This window comes from Eleutherodactylus coqui, chromosome 2, assembly GCF_035609145.1.
Source record: "Eleutherodactylus coqui strain aEleCoq1 chromosome 2, aEleCoq1.hap1, whole genome shotgun sequence".
NCBI classification, from domain to species: Eukaryota; Metazoa; Chordata; class Amphibia; order Anura; family Eleutherodactylidae; genus Eleutherodactylus; species Eleutherodactylus coqui.
Window position 1 is genome coordinate 136,792,593 of NC_089838.1, and position 22,491 is coordinate 136,815,083.

General features: G+C 40.8%; 1 protein-coding gene across 2 annotated transcripts in view; it reads right to left on the reverse strand.

Annotated features, from left to right (window-relative positions):
- The window catches only part of PTPRR (protein tyrosine phosphatase receptor type R), a 159,137-nt gene that overhangs the window by 57,811 nt on the left and 78,835 nt on the right, over positions 1 to 22,491 (reverse strand). For both annotated transcript variants that reach the window (XM_066591638.1, XM_066591639.1), the window contains one exon: positions 3,628 to 3,887. In XM_066591638.1, coding sequence (XP_066447735.1) covers positions 3,628 to 3,887 — 260 coding nt within the window. The remainder of the gene's footprint in view (positions 1 to 3,627; positions 3,888 to 22,491) is intronic.

A 22,491-nucleotide genomic window follows, 5' to 3' on the forward strand; every position in this document is an offset into this window, starting at 1 on the left:
ATAAGGATCTGAGTGACTCTGACAAGCCTAGACGACTGGGTCAGACATCCCTAAAATGGTAGAACTTGTACGGTGGTCCCAGTATACAATGGTTCATACGAACGAAAAGTGGTCCGAGGAAAAACAACCCATGAAAGGGAAAGAATACTAGGACTTGTTATTGTATAGCACCATGTTATTCCACAGAACTTTCAGGTAATTTTTATTTATTTATTACCCTCCAGCAAGCTGAATACTCATTTGACCGATCTCGGAAGGCTGAGTCAACCTTGAGCCAGCTACCTGAACCAAGCGGGGAGTGAACCTACAACCTTCAGGTCGTGAGCGAGAGCTTAGGACTAGCATACTGCTGACTTAACACTCTGCACTACACAAGGCCCCATGAACAGCTAACAGGGTCATGAGTGTGCATGGGGAGCAAAAACTACCCTGTCTGGTCCAACGCCACAGAATTGCTACCGTAGTACAAACTGCTAAAAAGTTAATGCAGGCTATGATGAGAGGAATCAGAACACACAGTGCATAACAGCTGGCTATTTATGCGACTGCATACATGCAGACAGAGTGTCCATTCCGACTCCTGCCTACCAATGAAAGTGCCTACAAGAGACATGTGACCATCAGAACTAAACTATTGAACGTAACACGCAGAAAGATAGGGCAGGTCCCATCTTTTCTTGCACGTAGGAAATGTGCGCAAGAAACACGCTCGTGAGAACGAAACCATTGAAATCAATGGCTTTGATTCATTGCATTATACGGACGGGAGTTTCAAGCACGCAAAAAATCTGTACAAACACGTTCTTCTGCTTAAGCCCTAAAAGTAGTGGGACACTTAGGGCAGCTTCAGAAGGGCGTATGCACAAAAATGCACAAGATAATTTGACTTTTTGCGCAGTGAAGGTCACACTATTGTACGCGTTTCAGTGCATTTTGCTGAATTTTTGCACTGTTGCAGACAGTTCTTATCAGCACGGGACACATCCACGCTGTGATGTTAAAGGCTGAGCAGTCTATTAGTCCCTGGTGTTTTCGATTTCTCCCACAAGGCTGTGCAGTTTATTGCGCAATTGCGTGTGGATAAGGAGTGCATTTGCGCTCCTATCTTGCCTTTGGTGCGCAAATGCACAATAAAATAGACCATGTCACTTGCATGAAATGTGCCCCCGAAAGTGAGAATGAACCCATTGAAAACAATGAGTTCTGTTCTCTGCGCATTTGCGCTCCTCCTATAGACTTCTATGGGCAACTTTACAGCGTAAACATGCGGAGAGATAGAGCAGGTCCAATTTTTTTGCACAAAATAATTATTCATGTGAAAGAAACCATTGAGATCAATGGGTCCTATTATATGCGTATTGCGCGTATATTTTGTGATTTTGTGTATTTTCACAAGTTTTTGTTTACATAAAGTTTACACGCGCAATATGCAGAGAATAGAACCCGCTGATTTCAACAGGTTCATTCTCATTCCTAAATTTTGCATGCACATTTCTCTTGCATGCAAAAAAAAGGTACCGGCTTTATCTTTCTGCAAGTTTGCACAGCCAGGTCCACAATGAATGTGAGGTTCTCAAATGCGTGTGCAATGTGCAACAAGATGCGCAATATGCTGCACAATTCTGTGAAAATAAGAAAACAACTGGAACTCATTAGGCTAAATAGCCATTTAAATCGGAGCTTGTTCGTCTGCCACTCGCAAATAAACATACTCTGCGCACGCACAAAAGCACAGTAAAATGCGCCGTTAGTCGTGCAAAAAAGCCTCGTATATAGCGCACATACATTGCACCGAGGCATGTGCAAAAACGCATATGCCATGTGAAGGAGGCCTTCGAAGATGGGGAGAAGAGGGATTTGGCACATATTTCATTTAGAATCTACATGCATTCCACTTAGATTCCGCAGCAGCCCTGGAGCAAAAATCCACCATGGTAACATACACTAAGAATGTTTCCATTCTCTGACAGCAAGCAGATTTCTTTTAAAAACTCAAGAATTGAAACACAAAATATTTAAACAACCCATTTAACATCAAGATAGACGTTCCCTACAGCAGTGCAAATATGTCAGTTAGAGTAATATCTTGCATCAGCAGAAGTCTTCAAAAGAAGTCATTAGAAAAAAGTTAAAGCAAAGATAGATAGATAGATAGATAGATAGATAGATAGATAGATAGAAGATAGATAGATAGAAGATAGATAGATAGAAGATAGATAGATTGATATAAGATAGATAGATAGATAGATAGATATAAGATAGATAGATAGATGATAGATAGATAGATATGAGATAGATAGATAGATAGATAGATAGATAGATAGATAGATAGATAAATAGATAGATAGAAGATAGATAGATAGATAGATAGATAGATAGATAGATAGATAGATAATAGATATATATATAAGATAGATAGATAGATAGAAGATAGATAGATATGAGATAGATAGATAGATAGAAGATAGATAGATAGATAGATAGATAGATATGAGATAGATAGAAGATAGATAGATAGATAGAAGATAGATAGATAGAAGATAGATAGATAGATAGAAGATAGATATATATATATATATAAGATAGATAGATAGAAGATAGATAGATAGATAGATAGATAGATAGATAGATAGATAGATAGAAGATAGATAGATAGATAGATAGATAGATAGATAGAAGATAGATAGATAGAAGATAGATAGATATATATATAAGATAGATAGATAGATAGATAGAAGATAGATAGATAGATATGAGACAGATAGATAGATAGATAGATAGATAGATAGATAGATAGATAGATAGATATGCATAGATATATACTTTTCCAGGAATATAACATTAAACTTTTCTGGTTTACATTATTCAAATAACCTAGTTAATATATGTTTACAACATTGGTCATAACAAGGATTCTACTACTTGGCCATTATAACATGACACTAGTATGTGGCCATTGTAACACGCAGACCCTAGAATGTGCTTATTGTAACTTGCACACTACTACTGTAAGTGGACATCGTAACAGGGACTGTGTGGACCTATAACAGAAACACTACTACCGGTATAGCATGAGGACATAATTACATGGACAATACTATAGCATGTGGACATTACAATAGGGACCATATTACATGGGCATTATAACAGGGACAATACTGTGTGGACATTATAACAAGGACAATACTACATGGACATCATATCAAGGAAACTACTATGTGAACATTATAACAAAGACACTAGAAACAGTGTTTGAATATTGTAACAGGGCCAGTACTATAGCATGTGGACATTATAACGTAGACACTACTATGTGGACATTGACATTAACCATTAGGGACAGCAATCTGCGAGAATAAGTATCATCTGTGTACAGCATTCCAGACTATGTCAGCACTATATAGTTATATATTCTATGTTAGGTTATGATAAATGAAGCAGACTCCTAGGCAGTCACTAGTGAGTACATCAGAAAAGAACTTAGGAAGATCTGTGGTGGACGCTTTATACATTATATAATAGGGGAAAGCAAAGAGTTAATTCCACTTCTTTTGGGAACTACATTACTTATTAAGAAAATATTTATGCATTAAAGCTTCTATTGATGTAGGAGTTATGAAGACTTACCTTTCTTGTAGGCCCACAGGTTTCATCTTAAATGGGGATGGTCCTGCAGAAACTGGAAGTTTAAGCTCAAAGTTGCTTGAGCACTGAGGGTCCACAATAACATTCACAGCTTTGGGGATATGTTCAGGATGAACCATACTGCTCGAGCACTTTGCCTCAGACTGTGCAGGCTGAACCGAGAGCGGCGACAGGTGTATCTCTTGGGTTTTTTTGTCCTGACTCAATGAAAACTGGATCTTTTCTTTTAATCTGTAGAGTACCTACAGAGATAGAAACTAAAGAGTATCAACAATTTTCTCCTCCTACTGTATAAACAAAGCAGAGCAAACACACACAAAACAACCAAAGCCGCGCATTCAGAAAAAGCTCCATAATTTGTTCTGTGGGAGGTTTGTTTCCTTCATTGTAAGGTTTAATTTATTGTTTCTGTTTATAAAAATTAAACATGGCGATACCGTTGGCTATATAGAATGCATTCATTAGGCTGATGCAGAGCAAAAGGGATCAAAGGTAGAAGCAAATACATCATGTTTACAGCTTAGTAAGTACTTCAACTATTATTCTGGTAAATCACTGCATTTCAATTTACTCCATAAAAAATAATTTACTTATCGACTACATGTTGTTATTGTATGTATTTATTAATATAGCCAACATTTAGATTAGTTGAGATCGTTGATAATGTAGGGGAACAATATACATGTAGGAGAAAGCTTCTGTCCACTCTTTGCATGACAGGTTCGTAAGATTTTCATCTAACCTATATCTCAGTACTACCAATCCAATTAAATGAATCTAATTATTTCACTCTAAAGGCCCATTTACACGCAAAGACAATCTTTCAAACAACTGAAAGATTGTCAATTTTAGCGATCATTTTGCATAAAGTGCTAATGGACACTAATATAATCTTCATTTGCGTGTAAAAGGGCCTCCTGGAGCTGTTTGCAGAGCACAGCATGTGGTCTGAGCTCTACACACAGCTCCATTGTTCTGGCATGGGCTGTCGGCTGAATACAATGTAATTTCTGACTCCCATGCAGAACACAGGGTTTCGATCCTTGTTATCTTCTTTCCGGCTGAATAATCGATTTTAGGCTCACCTTAAAATCATCGTTCAGCTGAAAAGTAAGTCATGGCAGCGTTTACATGCAACGATTATCACTCATATGCCATTGTTTGAACAAATTTTGAGTGATAATTGTTGCATGTAAATGGGGCTTTACCTGAGTAGCAATCAATTTCTGTAGGCTTGGCATGTGCTTCCTCATATGATTACACAATGTTGCCTGCCTGCTGACCACAGCTCAATTCTGTTCAAGTGTAATATGGTCTCAACACAAAAGTTGAAGAGCAATTCAAGGGCTGTTGATCCTCTTTAAAGATGGCCATAGATACTAGACAGCTGCCATCTGACATCTATCCCTCCCGACTATCCCTTCCACCCACCCAAACACATGGCTAAGCATGCTTATGTTATGAATGTGGACAATTCATAACATAAGCATGAAAAGAGTAAGCCTCTGCCAGACCCCCTCCCTTGAGAACAGGAGGATCCGGCATGTTGAAATTCACCTGCCAGATTCTCCTCTCTCTGACATCTGTTGTCAGGGAAAGGTCGGCAGACCCTCATAGACATTATATGGTTGACTGACATAGTTAAAGGGGTTGTCCCATTTCTAGCTGTTTTACTGCAGGAAGAAGACAACTCAGTACATTGCACAATGGCCTCGGTTGGTACTGCAGGTCTAGTTCCATTCGTTTCAATAGGACTCAGCCTGCAGTATCAACCCCAGCCACTGTGCAATGTACTGAGATGTCTGCTTCCTGCAGCAAAACAGCTAGAAGTGGGACAAAACCCTTTAAGGCCTCTACTAGAAAGCCATAATATAACTCGATGTAGGAGCTGTATGTTTGGCATCTAGAACACAATCAGACCCTACCAAAACAGATATTTTGGTCCTGTTCTTAGTACTAAATAGTACAATTTTTGCTGCTACTCCTTTGAGCAAAAGAAGAAGGCATCTAAGTTCTGTATTGGGATCAGGAAATGGAATGCCAGCCAGGATGGATCCATTCTATGATGGCAACAATCAATACCTATCAGACCCCATTGACCATAAAGGGGTCCATCAGGATGCTGCCATGCTTACTGACGTTTTCCCATGCTGCACTATTTTGTCTTTATTTTTTTGCTGCATCCGCACCAGTGGCTCCAAATGGAGCCTCCAACACAGATGGGAAAAGAGCCTAATCTGGATATCATGCTTGCTTAGATTAACATGAAGTAGCTTTATTGTGCAATCTTATCATATCAGATTTATGTCAGCAGGAGTGGCTAACCATCTAATATTTTGAGGATGCAGCAAATTTCCCCCAATGGCAGATGTTAGAGGAAAGAAGGATTGGGTTGTTCAATTTTAATGTGCTTGATCCCTTTGTTCTCAGAGGAGATAAGCTGCTACCAGAGATGTCTGACAGTAGTATACTCCGCTCTCCCCATTTAGAACACATGAATGCTTAGCTGAGATGAGCATGTATGTGTGTGGGGGGTCAAGAGGAATAGCTGTCAGCTGAATGAGCATTCAGCCAACAGCTTTATGAAATGTATGGCCAGTTTTAGTAGTAGGGAGCTAATGAAAGTCTGTGAAGAATCTGCAGCTAAAAGAACTAAACAACTGTAAAAAGTTTTACATATACCAAGAAGATGAGTAAACCTAGCTTATGGCATCTGTAATTAAACTTTGTATATGCAATTGATGCAATGGAGTTAAGTTAAAATTCACGTAACATTTGAGTGTTCTGTTGAAGGCACACACTGGAACTATTTCTCAATGTATATCACCGGCAGAAGGCACTATGAAACTTTGTGTTTTGGGTGCTTCATGAAAGTGTGTGTGCAGTAAGATGCATGCTTGAGAAGAAGACCTACTGAATTGTGAGCAGAGGTCTAGGCCGAGTCAACCATTAATCAGCTCAATGGTAGTCTGATTCAAGTGGAGCCTGAGCTACCGCTTTGTGTAGACAACGAGGGAGAAAAAAAGTGAGAGACTGAAAGCCCTCAGAGGTTTCATTCATAAGAGAGAGAGCTATGTAGGCTGGTGACTTTGAGTGAGACTCTTGTTCAACGGAGCCAGCAGATGCATATTGTATCTAGCGAACCTTGTTAGCCCCGAAAAGTTTAGCATCATACCTAGAACTGGTTGGCCTACAGCCTATTAAAGGCGAAATAAAGACTCAGACTAAGAAAATATGTTCTGAAGTTGAAAGAGTTTTGGGGATGCACTTACAGATGGTTGTACTGGTGGGACATAGTAACAAGAACCACAGTTTTTATAGCGAACCCTCTGCCTGTGAGTAGTGGTGCAAGTTGCACCCAGTGGTCAAGTGTTATGATTAAAGGAAATACTGCTCAAGTTGAATGATGTGCTGTTGGTGCAAGTTCTAGTTAAAGTGTTACTTTTAAAGAGGTGGTAACCCTTGATAAAGACTCTGGACTCAAACTATCTAGACCACATGTTGGTCAGTAATCGCACTGCAGTGTTAACGCAGTACATGTGTGACTGTGCAAGGTCAGGAGGTAATTGCTGAAAAAAGAAATGGCCTAGCACTACCCAGGACATTCAGAGAAGCCAAGACATCCTTATATAAGGAGCTGGTGCAAGTCCACAAACTACACCTAGGTAACGTAGAGCCTCTTTAACCCATAGCAATGCAGAAGGTTTGGCCAAGAGCCATCAGCCATCTAGAAGATTTGTGGTGTGGAACACAGTTCTCTTGGCCCCAGTAAGAGACTACTCGTGTAGTCTGTGGGGGGGATAAAATCCTATGCTCCTGAATATTGTATCTGGACATTCGAATGGGCTGTAGACCCCCCAACAACCAGGCATATTTCCCCAGAGACCTTTAGACCATCTCTCCCCCTGTTATGTAAGGGGCTTCCCTAAAGGCTTAAACTATTGCCATGAACTATCAGTTGCGTCAAAAATTGTTCCAAATTCTGTCATAGTAGGACAGAACATGAGCAGAGGACGATTATTGATTGGCTAAAACACTCTTATAAAAGGAGGAATTTCTGCTGCTCCATTAGGAGAGCATAGAGTAATAGGCAGTGAACTGAAGGTGCTGCTAGAGAGTGACTGGACAAGGAGCAACAGTCTGTAGAAAGAGAGAGCATTGCAAGAGACAAGCTGAGTTGAGCACCAGGCTGGAAGAAGGATGGGGAGAACAGATTACAACACCATCAGACGAGTACCCTGTGATCCTGATCAGGAGATAGCTGACCACAAATGGTAAAGACACAAAGTGGGGAGATAGGAGAGTTCATTGGCAGCAAGCAACTTATAAGTGAGACCAACCTCAAAAAAAAAATGCCAGGTGTGCACACCAAATAGAGGGTTAAAACCAGTTTATTAACAGGCGTACTACAGAAAATAGGGTTAAAATTACAGACGCTCAACTTTGTGCGAGTTCCGGGTGCTCGAAGCCCTGTTCATGGATTGTGTTATTTCGAGAAACATTGCAAAGATATACTGTATTGGAGTTTTAACCAAAAAGAGACTGCATATTCTGTATTTCTTTGTACAGTACTGATATTGATCGAATGTGTTTGATGCTATCCACAAGGTATTCCTGTTGCTTGAGATTGCTTCCAAAGTTTAACTATTTCTACATATGAGCTAGCAGTAGTTATTACCTAGGCACTCCAAAGTACAAGTTGAATTGCCTAACCATCATTATTCTTTTGCTTATTGTTATTGCAGTGTTCCAAAATAAGCCTTGTAAATTTTGGTTACTCCGTCTGCTACATCATATGCTGAAATCCTGCTTAGCTATTCAACTTACAAGTTCACCGATTCTTCAGGACTGGAACAACAGGTCACTTCACTAGCCGATCTCTCCCTTTCTGCTGGTCACTCACTCGCTCACTCTCTCTCTCTCTTTGTGCCTTTGTCTGTCTCTCTCTAGGCTGAAGACCCACACAGACATTGTTAATCCAGCTGTGTATACATACTTCCATGGCTGAAGTCTCCTACAGCCCACAAGATCTCAAGGATACTTTCTTTCCATCAGCTCATTAACTGCCATTCAATAACTATCCTGACTTTGCTGTGCTGCACTGCTCTTGCACTTCTGGATGTCTAGTACTCTGTCTTTGCTTCCAAGTAATTGTTACAAGGCTTGTATAAAGATTCTAACATTGAATTGCAGGAATGCTGCCTTCCAATAGGTGGCATTGCAGAGGTATTGTTCTATCTCCCTTATTTGCAGCTTAGTCCCACCTCAAAACTTCTTTGCAGGCCCCATTACTTGCTTCCTTTTCCAGTCCTTCAGCATACACTCACTGCCAGGCACTAAAATTTGTCCCCTCATAGACTCACCTCTGCCCCCTCCTACCAGTGTTGTGGTACAGTGCCTCAGCTCCACAATGCACAAACCTATAATAACTCATCATCAAGTTCTTCGTGGGCTTGCCCTGTTTTTGACAGCCCACTATACCAAGTACGATACTACACAATGCACGAAGTGTGGGGTACAGTAGAGTGCAGTATAATACTATATGTATTGTACGTAACATATACCGCATATATAAACGTATATTGGAAAACCAATGTTTATCTTAAAAGTGTATACGCAGCCTTTTATTTAAGTGGACCATATAAGATTTTACCCCATATGAACACATGTAGTATGTAACGATGAAGACAGGTAGATGTATACATAGGTGTAAATATACAATAGTAACTTTTTATCTAGTTTTTATTTTTTATGAAAACTATTTGCACTAGTTGTTTCACTTTACACATCTCTTGTAGGCTTATTAGTTTATTAATTATTGCTTTGACCTAAACACCAATTTTTATGTTATTAGTCCTAGTATTTTTATATTCTAAAAATAGCTAAATAGCTAATATTAAAAATTCACACTAAAATTATGGGCGCCGCTTCCTTTATCCAACGCAGTAAATGTCAGAAGGACAAAGCTAAACATTTTTGTCCTTCACTAAACTAAGCATAAAGGGTTTAATCAATTAAAATAAAAATACTGTTATTCAATGTTTTGTCCAAAAACCTTATTGTCTAAATGTCTTATATTGTAAAGAAGGTCTGTGCATGCTGTGCTTTGTGCAGTGTTTTTAGTTTACTTGTGTATGTAGGTGGAAGGTACGCCTTGCAAACTGGATTTATTATAAACTGTTTGAAAGCAATCGCCCACTGCATGGCAATGGCTGTGTTCATTCAATACACCCAAGTCATCCTCTAACTACAGACATCATGCAGCTTAGGATGGTCTATTTTTACACTCCTGTCTTTAACCTTTTCAGATACTTTGTTTTTCTCTAAATTTCCACAGATGTTCCCTGCAGTAGAACTTCTGAAAACTTTCTTGTAGAGTTGATTTGTTAGGTTGCGAAAGAGACATAAACACATGTTGCTGTCTGGAGGTACAATTTATATAACTTAAGTGCATGCTTATTGCAAAAAATAACATAGCGTAAGGTTATTTTCCATATTATGAAGCCAAATTGCTAACAAAAGCAATCCAAGTGGGAAAGAGATCTTCATTCTGAATGGTTTAGAACTTTCCATGGGCTATAATGTTTGGGCAGCGGCTGACACCATTGATAAACCCATGAATCTGAACATACCTATTAAAGTACCACCTTTGTAAAGAACATTTTTAGTTTTGCTGCACATCAGTATCCAATCAGGAGACCACCATACCGGTCATTCAAAGCTTTGTAGCAGCTCAAAAGGAGAGTGAGGAGGGCAATGCTGTAATGGAAGCGCATGTGAGGCTCTACTCCGTTCATTTTAATGGGGCTGACAGAAATAGCCAAGCACTTGTACTTGACTCTCCACGACTTCATTCAATCTGCTCCTCCCTGCAGGGGGGTGCAGCGAGCCCAAAGTGAAGAGGAGGGGGGGCACAGGGCCCCCATTCTTGGGGTTGCTGGGGGTCTCAGTGGTAAGATCCCCACCAGTCAGACTTTTATCACCTATCCTATTATCCAATGCCTTTAAAATATAACCTCCCATTATGACAGACACTCTCCTATCTATTATAAAAGAATCACTGCAGCATTTAATTATTTGCTTAGTGAAAATCTAATCTTTCTGTATTTTGATTACTTTTTATCGCAATATATGAGAATTACTTAATGCCTGTCAGAAGATATCATTTGTGGTGTTCTTCCCCACTGCACAAATTGCTGGGGGTTATCTGTGATTTTCTACTGATGTTCTATCTTTATGTATGAAATGTGAGGGTTCAGCCCCGGGGATTATTGTGTATTATGTATTAAGGCAAGGTGACATCCATGTATGTGTGGCAGTCCTGATAGCAAGCTTAGTCCTATTCAAATGAAGAGGGCTGAGCAGGGCTAAACTGGGAAAGTGACAGCAGTGGTCCAGTGGTCCAGAGTCCAACCTACACTAATCAAACAGTAATAGCCCATCCTAAAAGATATGGCATCAATAGACAATCCCACCACACTGCTATCAATTTCTGAGCAAGAAATAGATGCCCCAGAGAGGTCCTCTTATTACATGTCTTTAAGTGACATGTCAAAAGATATGTAATAATACACCTTTTCTTTAAAATTCAGCATCTGTTAAAATCATAGAATGGTAGAGTTGGAAGGGACTAGAGTTGAGCGAACATACTCTGCCGAGCTTGATGCTCATTCGAGTATTAGCGTACTCGATGGTGCGCGTTACTCGAACGAGCATCAAATCGTGTTCGACCTTGTCCAAGTTTTTGGCTCCTTCCCGCTGTGATGTGCCTGTTTTGGCCCCTCCCTGCTGCGACGCAGCGCGCGTCATTGGCAAATTTTTTGTCTGGCAGGCAGGGGAGAGAGAGATAGAAAGAGCGAGAGAGAGAGAGAGAACACACAAACCAAGAAAAAAAAAAGCTCGGGACCCGGCCTCCCGTATACAAAAATGCTCGAGTCTCCCATTGTAGTCAATCGGGTTCGTTACTCGAGTAGAGCTCTCGAATTTTACGAAAAGCTCGACTTGAATAACGCGGACCCGAGCATTTGGGTGCTCGTTCATCTCTAGAAGGGACCTCCAGGGTCATCGGGTCCAACCCCCTGCTCAGTGCAGGATCACTAAGTCATCCCAGACAAATATTTGTCTAGCCTTTGTTTGAACACTTCCATTAAAGGAGAACTCACCACCTCCTGTGGTAAACTGTCCCACTCATTGATCACTCTCACTGTCAGAATGTTTTTCTAATATCTAATTTGAGTCTCTTCCCTTTCAGTTTCATCCCATTGCTTCTGGTCTTTCCTTGTACAAATAAGAACAGGGCTCATCCCCCTACACTGTGACAGCCCTTCAGATATTTGTAGACAGCTATTAAGTCTCCTCTCAGCTTTCTATTTTGCAGGCTAAACATTCCCAGATCCTTCAACCGTTCCTCATAGGACATGATTTGCAGACCGCTCACCATCTTGGTAACTCTTCTCTGAACTTGTTCCAGTTTGTCTATGTCTTTTTTTAAATTGGGGTGCCCAGAACTGGACAGTTAGCCCAAGATAACTCATAAAGAGATGAATATAAAAAAATAAGTGGATAACTCATGAATTCATGTACGTCAGTCCTTGGAAGAAATGCAACTGAAAGAACACATTCATAGCAAAAATGAAAACATTTCAGAAGCTTCAATATAAGTAATAAGTGAAAAGATATAGATCTTGGTAAAATATACAGATTTGACACATTTATTTAAGTTATCAAATATTTAAATCAAAGTGATTCTTTATTTTACAGATAGAGGATGAAGAGATGGAGTTCAAGGTTTGTTTTGTCACTTAATCTGGTGACACACATCTCATCGTGACATTGCTGTTTAACGTCTAGCCTGGCTTTCAGGTAGAGCAAATGTATAGGTTTACAGTACATGACACAACTCATCTGCTGAAAGGAGGGGCGGAGGAGAAGCATTTCAAGCTGTTCTGTTTTTACACCTGGGTAAATACAGTATTGTTGCATTGACTTCTGTCAGTGCATCTGTCACAATATATATTCTAGTATGCAGACTGGCATCCTGCTTCATATTCTGCTTTAATTAGCGACAATAAGGATATTAAACTTCACTTACATTGCTGAATATGTCTCTCCAAACGTAATTGATTTACTGTACTGCAGAAAAAGAGCTTTGAATACAATTAAAGCTCCGCTCTGCTTCTAAAACACATTTATATAAGATCTTGTCCTGTTCTCTTAGACCGCACAATATTTCACATATGTACTGCATTCACATAAGCATCGTGGCATCTGTTCATAACAGAGCCAAGAAACCCACTGTATGCTGGATCCATTTTTTGAATGGATCCCACCAATATCCACTGACATATCTTGTCATTTAAATGGTGTTCCTCCCAAAGTTATGTCCTAAAGTAAAGTAAGTTTAAAAAGGAATTCATCAATAGGACCAGAATTCTGCCCTGGTAATAGAAGTCCATTAAGTTTTTTTAGAAAGTCAACTTGAAATGTAACTTTAATTCTGCACCAGTGGAGTGTCTCTTCTTCTGAACTCATTTGGGCATTGCAAGGTTCTGTCCTTTTATGCAAACTAAGCATTCCACTCATTATATAAGATATGCTGGACTACTTGGCCACATCAGTGCCATGACACTTAACATATCAAAATGCTAAGGATGTGGCCACTTGGTCCCACGTGAATGAACGGGAATTCTGGGGACTGCTAAGCAGCAGCAGTGACTTGTTTTTCTTGGGGCATATGACAGGCGGCCCATGAATTCTCTTTTTACAACATGTTAAAGAGCATTTTCCCTGATATGGACATCATGGTTTTTGGAACTTTAGTTTCTCAACAATTAGAGAGTCAGAACTTTTATAATAGTTGTGAAATTGGGGAAGGGGCGAAAGAACAGTAGAAACAAGGACTGTAAGTTCTGAGAGGGGCAGCTTAACAAGCTGTAGTGTTATTTCCCAAACATAATTCAGATATGGTGCCTGCAAACTGCCTTGTTGATAAGATTGGAAAAACGATAAGAAATAAGATGATTTAAAGCATTTTTTTTAAATTATCAGTAGTATTTAAATGACTTCGTATGTGTTAGGGTGTCACAGTGATTTCATAGCTTCTGTGTTACGGTATACTACCCGTGATACGCCAGACCAGGTGCCCTAGATGTCATCCACAACCTCTGTCCCTGCCTGCTTGCCTCCACTCCTGGCTAACCTCAGGCCGGCAACTGGGCGGCGGTCCCTACTCTAACTAGGGACCGAAAAGGGACGCTGACGTACCTAGATGGAAAGGTAGAATACCGACAGAAAAGGCAGATTAAATAACCAACACAAACAATACCAAGCAGAACTGAGGCAGATGAAAAAACCTGGCAGATAATAGCAAAGTAAAGCAAACAAGATGACAGAAGCAGGAGACCAACAGAGGCAGACTAGCTAGCACACTGAGGGAAACCAATAACTGGCAGTGATTGCAAGTCTCTGCCTGACCTTTAAACAAAAGCCTCCGCCCAGGGGCGGAGAGAGGGAGACAGCCAACACCCAACAGAAGATACTAAAAGGGAGCTTGTGCATGGCAGCTGCACTCACAGGTGCGCACGTCCCCAGCACCATGCCAACCAGGCACCCGTGCCCCAGTCAGCCGAACAACAAGCCGGGGGGACGTGCCCCGACCGCAGGACCCCACACACCACTGCCCCGAGAGGACCAGCAACTGCCGAATGGTAACATTCTGTCTCTGCAGAATCTGTAATGAATTTATTATGGTGCATTATGATCTTCCCCTGCCTCCTTTATGGCACATAATAACAGATCCTTTGGGCAATGGTACTCAAGAAAGACATTTCAGAGCTTGAGCAGGTTCAAAAGCGGGCAACTAATGTAATAATTGGAATGGATGGACTACAATACCCAGAGAGGTTATCAAAATTGTGGTCATTTAGTTTAGAAAAAAGACAGCTGAGGGACGTCCTAATAACTATGTTTACATATATCAGGGGACAATACAGAGATCTCTCCCATCATCTATATATACCCAGGACTGTGACTGTAATAAGGGGGCATCCTCTATGTCTAGAGAAAAGAAGGTTTCTACACCGACATAGAAGGGGGTTCTTTACTATAAGAGCAGTGAGACTATGGTACTCTCTGCTGAGAAGGTGGTGATGGCAAACTCAACTAAAAGAGTTTAAGAGGGGCCTGGATACCTTTCTTAAGTGTAACAATTTTACATGTTATAGTCACTGATTACTTAGCGAGTACCTGTCCACTCGGAAGAAAAGGTTCGGCTGCCGATGCGGGTGAGAGGTGAGTTGCGGCAGTGAACAGGGGGGAGGCGGGGACAGAGGGAGAGAGAGCCATTCCCGCCCGCCGCTGGCAGCCGAACCTTTTCTTCCGAGCGGGCAGGTACTCGCTAAGGACAATGCTCTCTCGAGTAATTGCCCTTAGCGAGTATGCTCGCTCATCTCTAGTTGCTATAGATGCTTAACTTGAAATCTTCTCCCATATGATTTATTGCCAGCAGTCCAAAGTATTAGTCACTCTAGCCAAATCCCTAAGTCAAGTCAAAGTCAAGTAATTCATATGTACACAATTTAGAATGGAGAACAATTAATGAATAAAAAGGAATCACACATTCAAGGAAAGCAGGCAAGATTATTGTATATTGGAAGTGTACTCTGTGAGGGGAGTAAACGGGGTAAGAGAACTCCTTACACCAGAGGCATATGTATGAAATTAAGAAATCACACATCCAGTGTCTGGAGTTTCTTGTTTATAATGATTTATAATGATTCCATTTAAATTGAAAGAATAGCTTTTTCAAATGTAAACCATCTACAGTCTACTAAAGTACAACTCCACTTCTTACACCTCTCACTGCATATTTTCAAATTGCTTTTATAGGAATTTCCTAATATATACATTCATTGTAGAAAAAAAAGCAAGCACCTAGAAGTTGTTAGAATTGAATGAAACTTTGTGTGCGTGATTGTATTGGATATATTTATATTAACAAAAACAGGAGTAAGGAGGGATGTGAAGAAACCATCATTCTTCTGCCTGCCCCAACCTGAGTTAACAGAGTTTGAGAAGGGAAGCATTAATGGAATGCAAGAAGCTGGATAGTTGCATCGATGAATTGACCGCCACCTGGGCCATTCTGACTAGACTGTTAGGAAGTGGGGAAACTAGTGGATGCATGAGAGCACACACAAAAGACGACCAGGCTCAGGATGTCCTTGACATACCACCAGTAGAGAGGATTATCTAATTCCAACAAGCACAAGCAGCTTCAACTATTTCATTACCTACCATCCAGAGACAGGTGACACCATTGTTACAGGCCCCTGTGTGAGGGTATATATATATATTGCCATATGTGTTTTTTATGCTTTTATACCTATATGCAAGTTTTATTCAATTCCAAATGAAAAAAACTTAATACGTCGCCTTAAATCAGATATCCCAAGGTTTTGCAAGGCTTTGCAAGAAGATGTTCTAGAAATTCAGAGAAGATACCGAACCAGACGCAAGGACGCATGTACTTGGCCGATTTCCCAGAAGCCCAGAAACAAGATATCAAGATGTTCAAATGTACATAATTTTCACTGTCTTAGGCCGGACTTCTTAGAATTGTGTGGGTAATTCTTTGCACTGGAGTTAATTGAATACGTGATTTTCTGTATAAGCCAGAGGCGCCTCACTGTCTCAGTCCGGAAATCCGGACTGCCCATATATGGTTATGAGCCCATCACCCCCTAGTGGTGAGAGGGCAGAGGGTATAAGATCTCATGTAATCTGTAATAAAGTGCGCAGTTTTTTCTCCCGTGTGAGGAGCTAGACCAGACTCCTGTGTGTGGTGTCTCTTCTTACGGCCGGCAACGGGGAAAGTGGGGTGGGCCCGATTGGTGTTGCACTTAGAATTTTAACCCTCATAAATGGCGCCCAACGTGGGGCGGTAAAATCGGAGCTTACAGCGCAATTCACCCGGATCCACGCTACTGAGAAGCGTCCTACTGCAAACCGAGCCTGATCAACTCACTTAGAACTCCAGGTAAGACAAACATATATTTATGTTGTGTTTTACGCTGAGAGTCTTGCAGCAGGACTGACTATCTGTGGTTTGTGACCGGACGGGTTGGGTTAAGAGTTCTACACGGTAACTCGTGTGGGCTCCGGGTTTGCCGTCATGGACCACTGACCGTGATATGCGCACCAATGGCTCACCCAGAAACTAGTCTGTAGTTTATTTGTACTTTGAAGTCCCTAGCGTTTTAGCGATAGTGGAGATTGTTTGTTGTATCTGCAGAATTTTTTTTCTCTTACTTTTCATTTAATCTCACAAGAGAAGGGACCCTCAGGTTAGTTTAGTTAGTTGTTAATGGTTTAGCAGAGAGGGATGCATTTTGTGAGATGTCTCATAGAAAGAAGGGACTTTCGGTCGGTTTGCCTTATATATGGGGCTAGCGATTTGATTTCAGAGAGATGCATTTTTATGGGACTGGTTCCATAAGGAGAAGGGACCCTCGGTTGTCTGCCGGTATATAAGGGGCTGACAATTTGAAAATTAAGAGGGATGCATTCTATGGAGCGTGTTATTTTTTGTTGTTTTTGTTGTAATATGCGTAAGATCTTATTAAAGAAGATAGAGCCCCTCAAGGGCTGCCGCCGTGTGGATGAATCTGTAGAATGTAAGAAAAATCTAATGAAAATGTGTGACACCGACCCGCACGGCAGATTACAAAATGGTGTCTGGGAGGAGGTCTTTAGGACCCAGAGGTGCCTTGGAAGATCAAGGTTTGCTAGAAGCAGAGAGAGAGACAGTCAGAGTAAGTTAAGTATATACACATTATTTGTTTAAGAAAGTGTCCGTAAGTGAAATGTTGAAAAGTACAGTAAGTGATCAAGAGGGCGTCAGGAGAGTGTCTATTGAAGGTTATATTGGCAGTTAGGTAGGGGAGAGAAGTGCTGAAGGAGCAAGCAAGTCGATAAAGAATGTTACAATGCACGTGATTTGTTGGCAAAAAGAAAGAGATGAAAATGTGTATAATACAAGATAGATAATAGATAATATGTATAATCCATACTAGGTGGATATATGTGTGTGTATATATATATACTGTATGTGCAAATAGTTAACAGCTTGCTCTTAGGGGAGAAGAGGTTGTTGACAAGTAGCTGCAAGGTCAGGAAGATAACAGCGAGAGAGAAAATACAATAACATCCTTGGTTAATATCTTGGCTTGCTTGCAATGAATTGAAATGAATTTAATTAGTAGTTATACTGTCTTAGTAGGCAGGGAAATATAGTAATTTCTAATGTATATTCTTACTTATACAGGGGTTGAAAATGAATGTTGCAAGGTCCCAGCATATGTGTTAATTATGATTTCAAAATGTTTTTTCAACAATTTAAGCTAAAACTTATTTCAGTTTGTGTTTCATAGTCGCGGAGAGATAAGAGATTTGTTTTGAAAAAGTGGGGGCTTTCAGAATTCACTCCAAAGTCAGGGTCACAGAAACTAAATACTTCAGCGTTTAATACAGCATATAATAGCTTCAGTAGATAAGAAATATAGAATATTTCAGTCACTCAGCAAACTTTTTCACATAATTTGTCATAAATAGCGCTCATTCACAATCTCATCTCAATAGAATCATGTACTTTATGATAGCACTCACCTCGGTGTTTTTCAGCTGATGTATGTATGTTTGTCAAACTTTTTTTTTTTTTTTTGTCCGTGCATCTGCATGTACTGGTACACCTCCAAGGGGGGTGACGGAGCAGACTTGAGAGCATGGATGGATGAGAGTTAGTAACCCGTGTTCGGGCTGTGGTGGAATGTGTGATGTGGAAATTGACTGGGGGTAAAAGTCCTACCCCATGCATGGGACTTTGCTTGGTTGAGATGTGGACGTGTGGACGGTTAAGCTGAAATTAAGTTGAGAAGACGGACGCAATGTGCCAATATCGAAGGGGTGGAGCTAGATGATGTAATAGTACGTAGTAATGTTTCATCCCTCCTGCACAAGGGAGGGGGGAGAATTTTGAGCAGCTAGTTTTTTTGTTTTGTTTTTTTTTCTCCTGTCTGAAATTTGATAAAGATATTGCAGGCAGGAACAGACTAATAATGAATTCACTTAAAGGGATATCACATTTCCAATATGAATAGATGTTTTGTAGGTTATTCTTCCCCGATGTAACTCATGTTTCTGTTATAGATGCTAACATCTTACAGGCCTTATCTGCTTCCATCAAATCTTTTTACAATGTTGTAATACCTTGAAACCGGGTGCTCTTGTTCCAATTGCGTACCCTGTTTCAAAGGGGGGGAGGAGAAGGCATAGGTGATCTAGGTATTGCAAATCAGCCATTTTAGGTATTGCAAATCAGCCATTTTTAAATTTTTTGCAAGTCATTTTTACATTTTTAAATTTTTTGCAACAAGGTTCTAATCTTTTTGAAATAGAATATCAGCCTGATTGTCTAGCAGTGATGCAACAAGAAAATTTAAGTTTTAAAAAAGTTACTGAAAGCCCTTGTTAATAATGCATATTTTGAGTTGTTTTTTATAGATGGTACCCAGGGTGATTGACGACTCCACACTGGATATACGGTGGTTACACAACAAGATGTCCTAAAAAGCAGAATGTCTCCGCATGTCGCAGTACAAGAAGCGGAATTAAAAGCACTCACGGAGGCGTGTAGAGTGGAGGAAGGTAAGACGGCAAACATTTACACTGACTCCCGGTATGCATCTGGCATAGCTCATGATTACGGCCCAACATGGAAGGCCAGACAGTTTTTTTACCACAGCAGGACAGCCAATTAAAAATGTTGCAGCGGTGCAGTCTCATGGAGACCCTACTTCTACCTGACAAGGTGGAAAGCTCACACCAATTCCTACACCGGAGAAACAAGAGGCAACGCCATCACAGACCACACAGCAAAAGCAGCGGCCCTCAAGCCATGGAAGACAGAAGAAAAGAAGAATTTGACTAAACTTGGACTTTGATAAAAATCTTGGACTTTGATAAAAATCTTGGACTTTGATAAAAATCTTGGACTTTGATAAAAATCTTGGACTTTGATAAAAATCTTGGACTTTGATATGAACTTGGACTTTGATTATAACTTTGAACTTTGACTAAAACTACAAATGGACTAAAAAGGGACGGCGTATGGTGAACAGTCAACAGAACTTGCTTACCATAGTCCCTGTGCCCCATGATGGCCCAGCTGACGCACGAAAAGACGCACCTCTTAAAGCAGTAATGATGTCGACGCTTGAACAAGGACGGGTGGCTCCTTGGTTTTCTGTAGCTGCTGCATCATTTGTCCAGTTTTGCATGATCTTTGCCGTAAGCAACAGGGCAGAAGTAAAATTTGCCACATCACACTTGCCTAGACCACTCTACCCATTTCAGGGATTGCAAATTGGCTACACTCAGCTCCTACTTGTTGGGAAGCATGAATATGTGCTTGTTGTTGATTTCTTTTCAGGTTGGAGACCTACCCTGTTACCAAAGTAAATAAGCAGGTAACCGCACAGAAGCTCATGAATGAGTTAATCCGCAGATACGGGGTACCGGAAGTGATTGAGTCAAACAAAGGTACACAGTTCACAGGTGAAATAATGTAACACATCATGTCTGCTTTGGGTATATTCCAGGCTTTTCACACACCCTACCGTCCACGGAGTAGGGGGAAAGTAGATATAAAAGGCAATGAAGAAAATGGGTAAATTTTGAATTGAGTGTCTTTTATTAGTTTTTCTTTTTTCCAGGAGGATACATGCCACAGTAGCAGAGTTTGGGGAATGATTTTCTTGTTAATTTTGTCATGAGCCTCTCCAAGGAATTGTTAGTAATGCATTCTGTAGTCTCTGCTTTTCTCCCAGGTCCTACAGATGAGTGTCACAATCTGAAACCAGGTGACAGGGTCTATGTAAAAAAGTTTGAGCGAGAAACCCTGTTTGAATGTCCCTACCAGATGTTGTTCACCCAACTGCAGTCAAGCTTGAAGGAAAGCCCACTTGGATCCACACTTCGCACTGAAAAAACTAATGATCCTGCATATCCTTTACATGCTATAATGTGGTACAATTCCTCTAACACACACCTTTGACTACTGTACACTAGCCCCTGTTTCAGAACAAATTAATATAATGAAATGTGCAATAAGCCTACACTGAGGGTGAGAATCCAACACCGCATCGTGCTAGGAGAGACATTGACACTCCAGGTGGTAACTTGACCCACATGTATACATAGATGTAATAGGAGTGCCAAGGGGGTGCCAGATGAATTTAATTCTAGAGATCAGGTTAAAGCAGGTTTTGAGTCCTTATTTGCTATTGTCACTGTTAATAATAATGTAGATTAGATGAATTATATCTATTACAATCAGCAGAGGTTTGTAAACTACACCAGAGATGCTTTACAAGGGTTAGCTGACCAGTTAGGGCCCACTGCATCCATGGCGTTCCAAAATAGAGTGGCCGTGGATATGATTTTAGCAGAAAGAGGTGGGGTATGTAATTTCCTGTATGTGTATTATCCCTTTGATCAAAAAGAGTATGAGTAAGGGACTGCATAATGTGACACCGTTTCCCTTGTTTGAAAAAGATGAAGAGCCAGTTCCGATAATGCCAACCAGATACGTTACCAGAAGAATGGAGAGATGGACTAGTACTGTGTCTGCCTCAGTCTCATAAGATGGACTGTCAGTGGACTTCCCATTTGCCTAGGGAAAGTGCAGAAGACCTTAGGTTCCGGCGAGGGCACACCCTGTGGGGTGTTAACTTGTACAGATAGAGGGTATGGAGGCCCGGAAATAAGCCCAGGGAATCCATGGCCTCCTTCTGAGGTTAGGTAGGGATCCCTTCCCTTTTAGGAGTAGGGACTTACGGGCAGTGGAGAAACCCTGACGCAAGGGAGAGACGACCGAGGAAAAGTGCAAGGTCTGATGCTTGATCTCCATATTAAGTTTTTTAGGGGGGTTTGTGAGGGTATATATATATATTGCCATATGTGTTTTTTATGCTTTTATACCTATATGCAAGTTTTATTCAATTCCAAATGAAAAAAACTTAATACGTCGCCTTAAATCAGATATCCCAAGGTTTTGCAAGGCTTTGCAAGAAGATGTTCTAGAAATTCAGAGAAGATACCGAACCAGACGCAAGGACGCATGTACTTGGCCGATTTCCCAGAAGCCCAGAAACAAGATATCAAGATGTTCAAATGTACATAATTTTCACTGTCTTAGGCCGGACTTCTTAGAATTGTGTGGGTAATTCTTTGCACTGGAGTTAATTGAATACGTGATTTTCTGTATAAGCCAGAGGCGCCTCACTGTCTCAGTCCGGAAATCCGGACTGCCCATATATGGTTATGAGCCCATCACCCCCTAGTGGTGAGAGGGCAGAGGGTATAAGATCTCATGTAATCTGTAATAAAGTGCGCAGTTTTTTCTCCCGTGTGAGGAGCTAGACCAGACTCCTGTGTGTGGTGTCTCTTCTTACGGCCGGCAACGGGGAAAGTGGGGTGGGCCCGATTGGTGTTGCACTTAGAATTTTAACCCTTACGGAACCATGTCCTGGCACCTGGCTGAAGGACATATGATTTCACGACACCCAATATGTGTACTGCCTTTTACACTCACTTATCGTTGTCATGAATGACGAAATTGGACTGCTATGAAGTGGAACTGGGTTATTTTCAGCAATGAATCCAGGTTTAGTTCAGGCACTGACAACGGCTGTGTTGATGTCTGGAGACCTAGGGATGAGCGCCTCAATCCTGCCTTTGTTGTGGAATGTCATACTTGCCTCACTGCTGGTGAGATGATCTAGGGGCAAT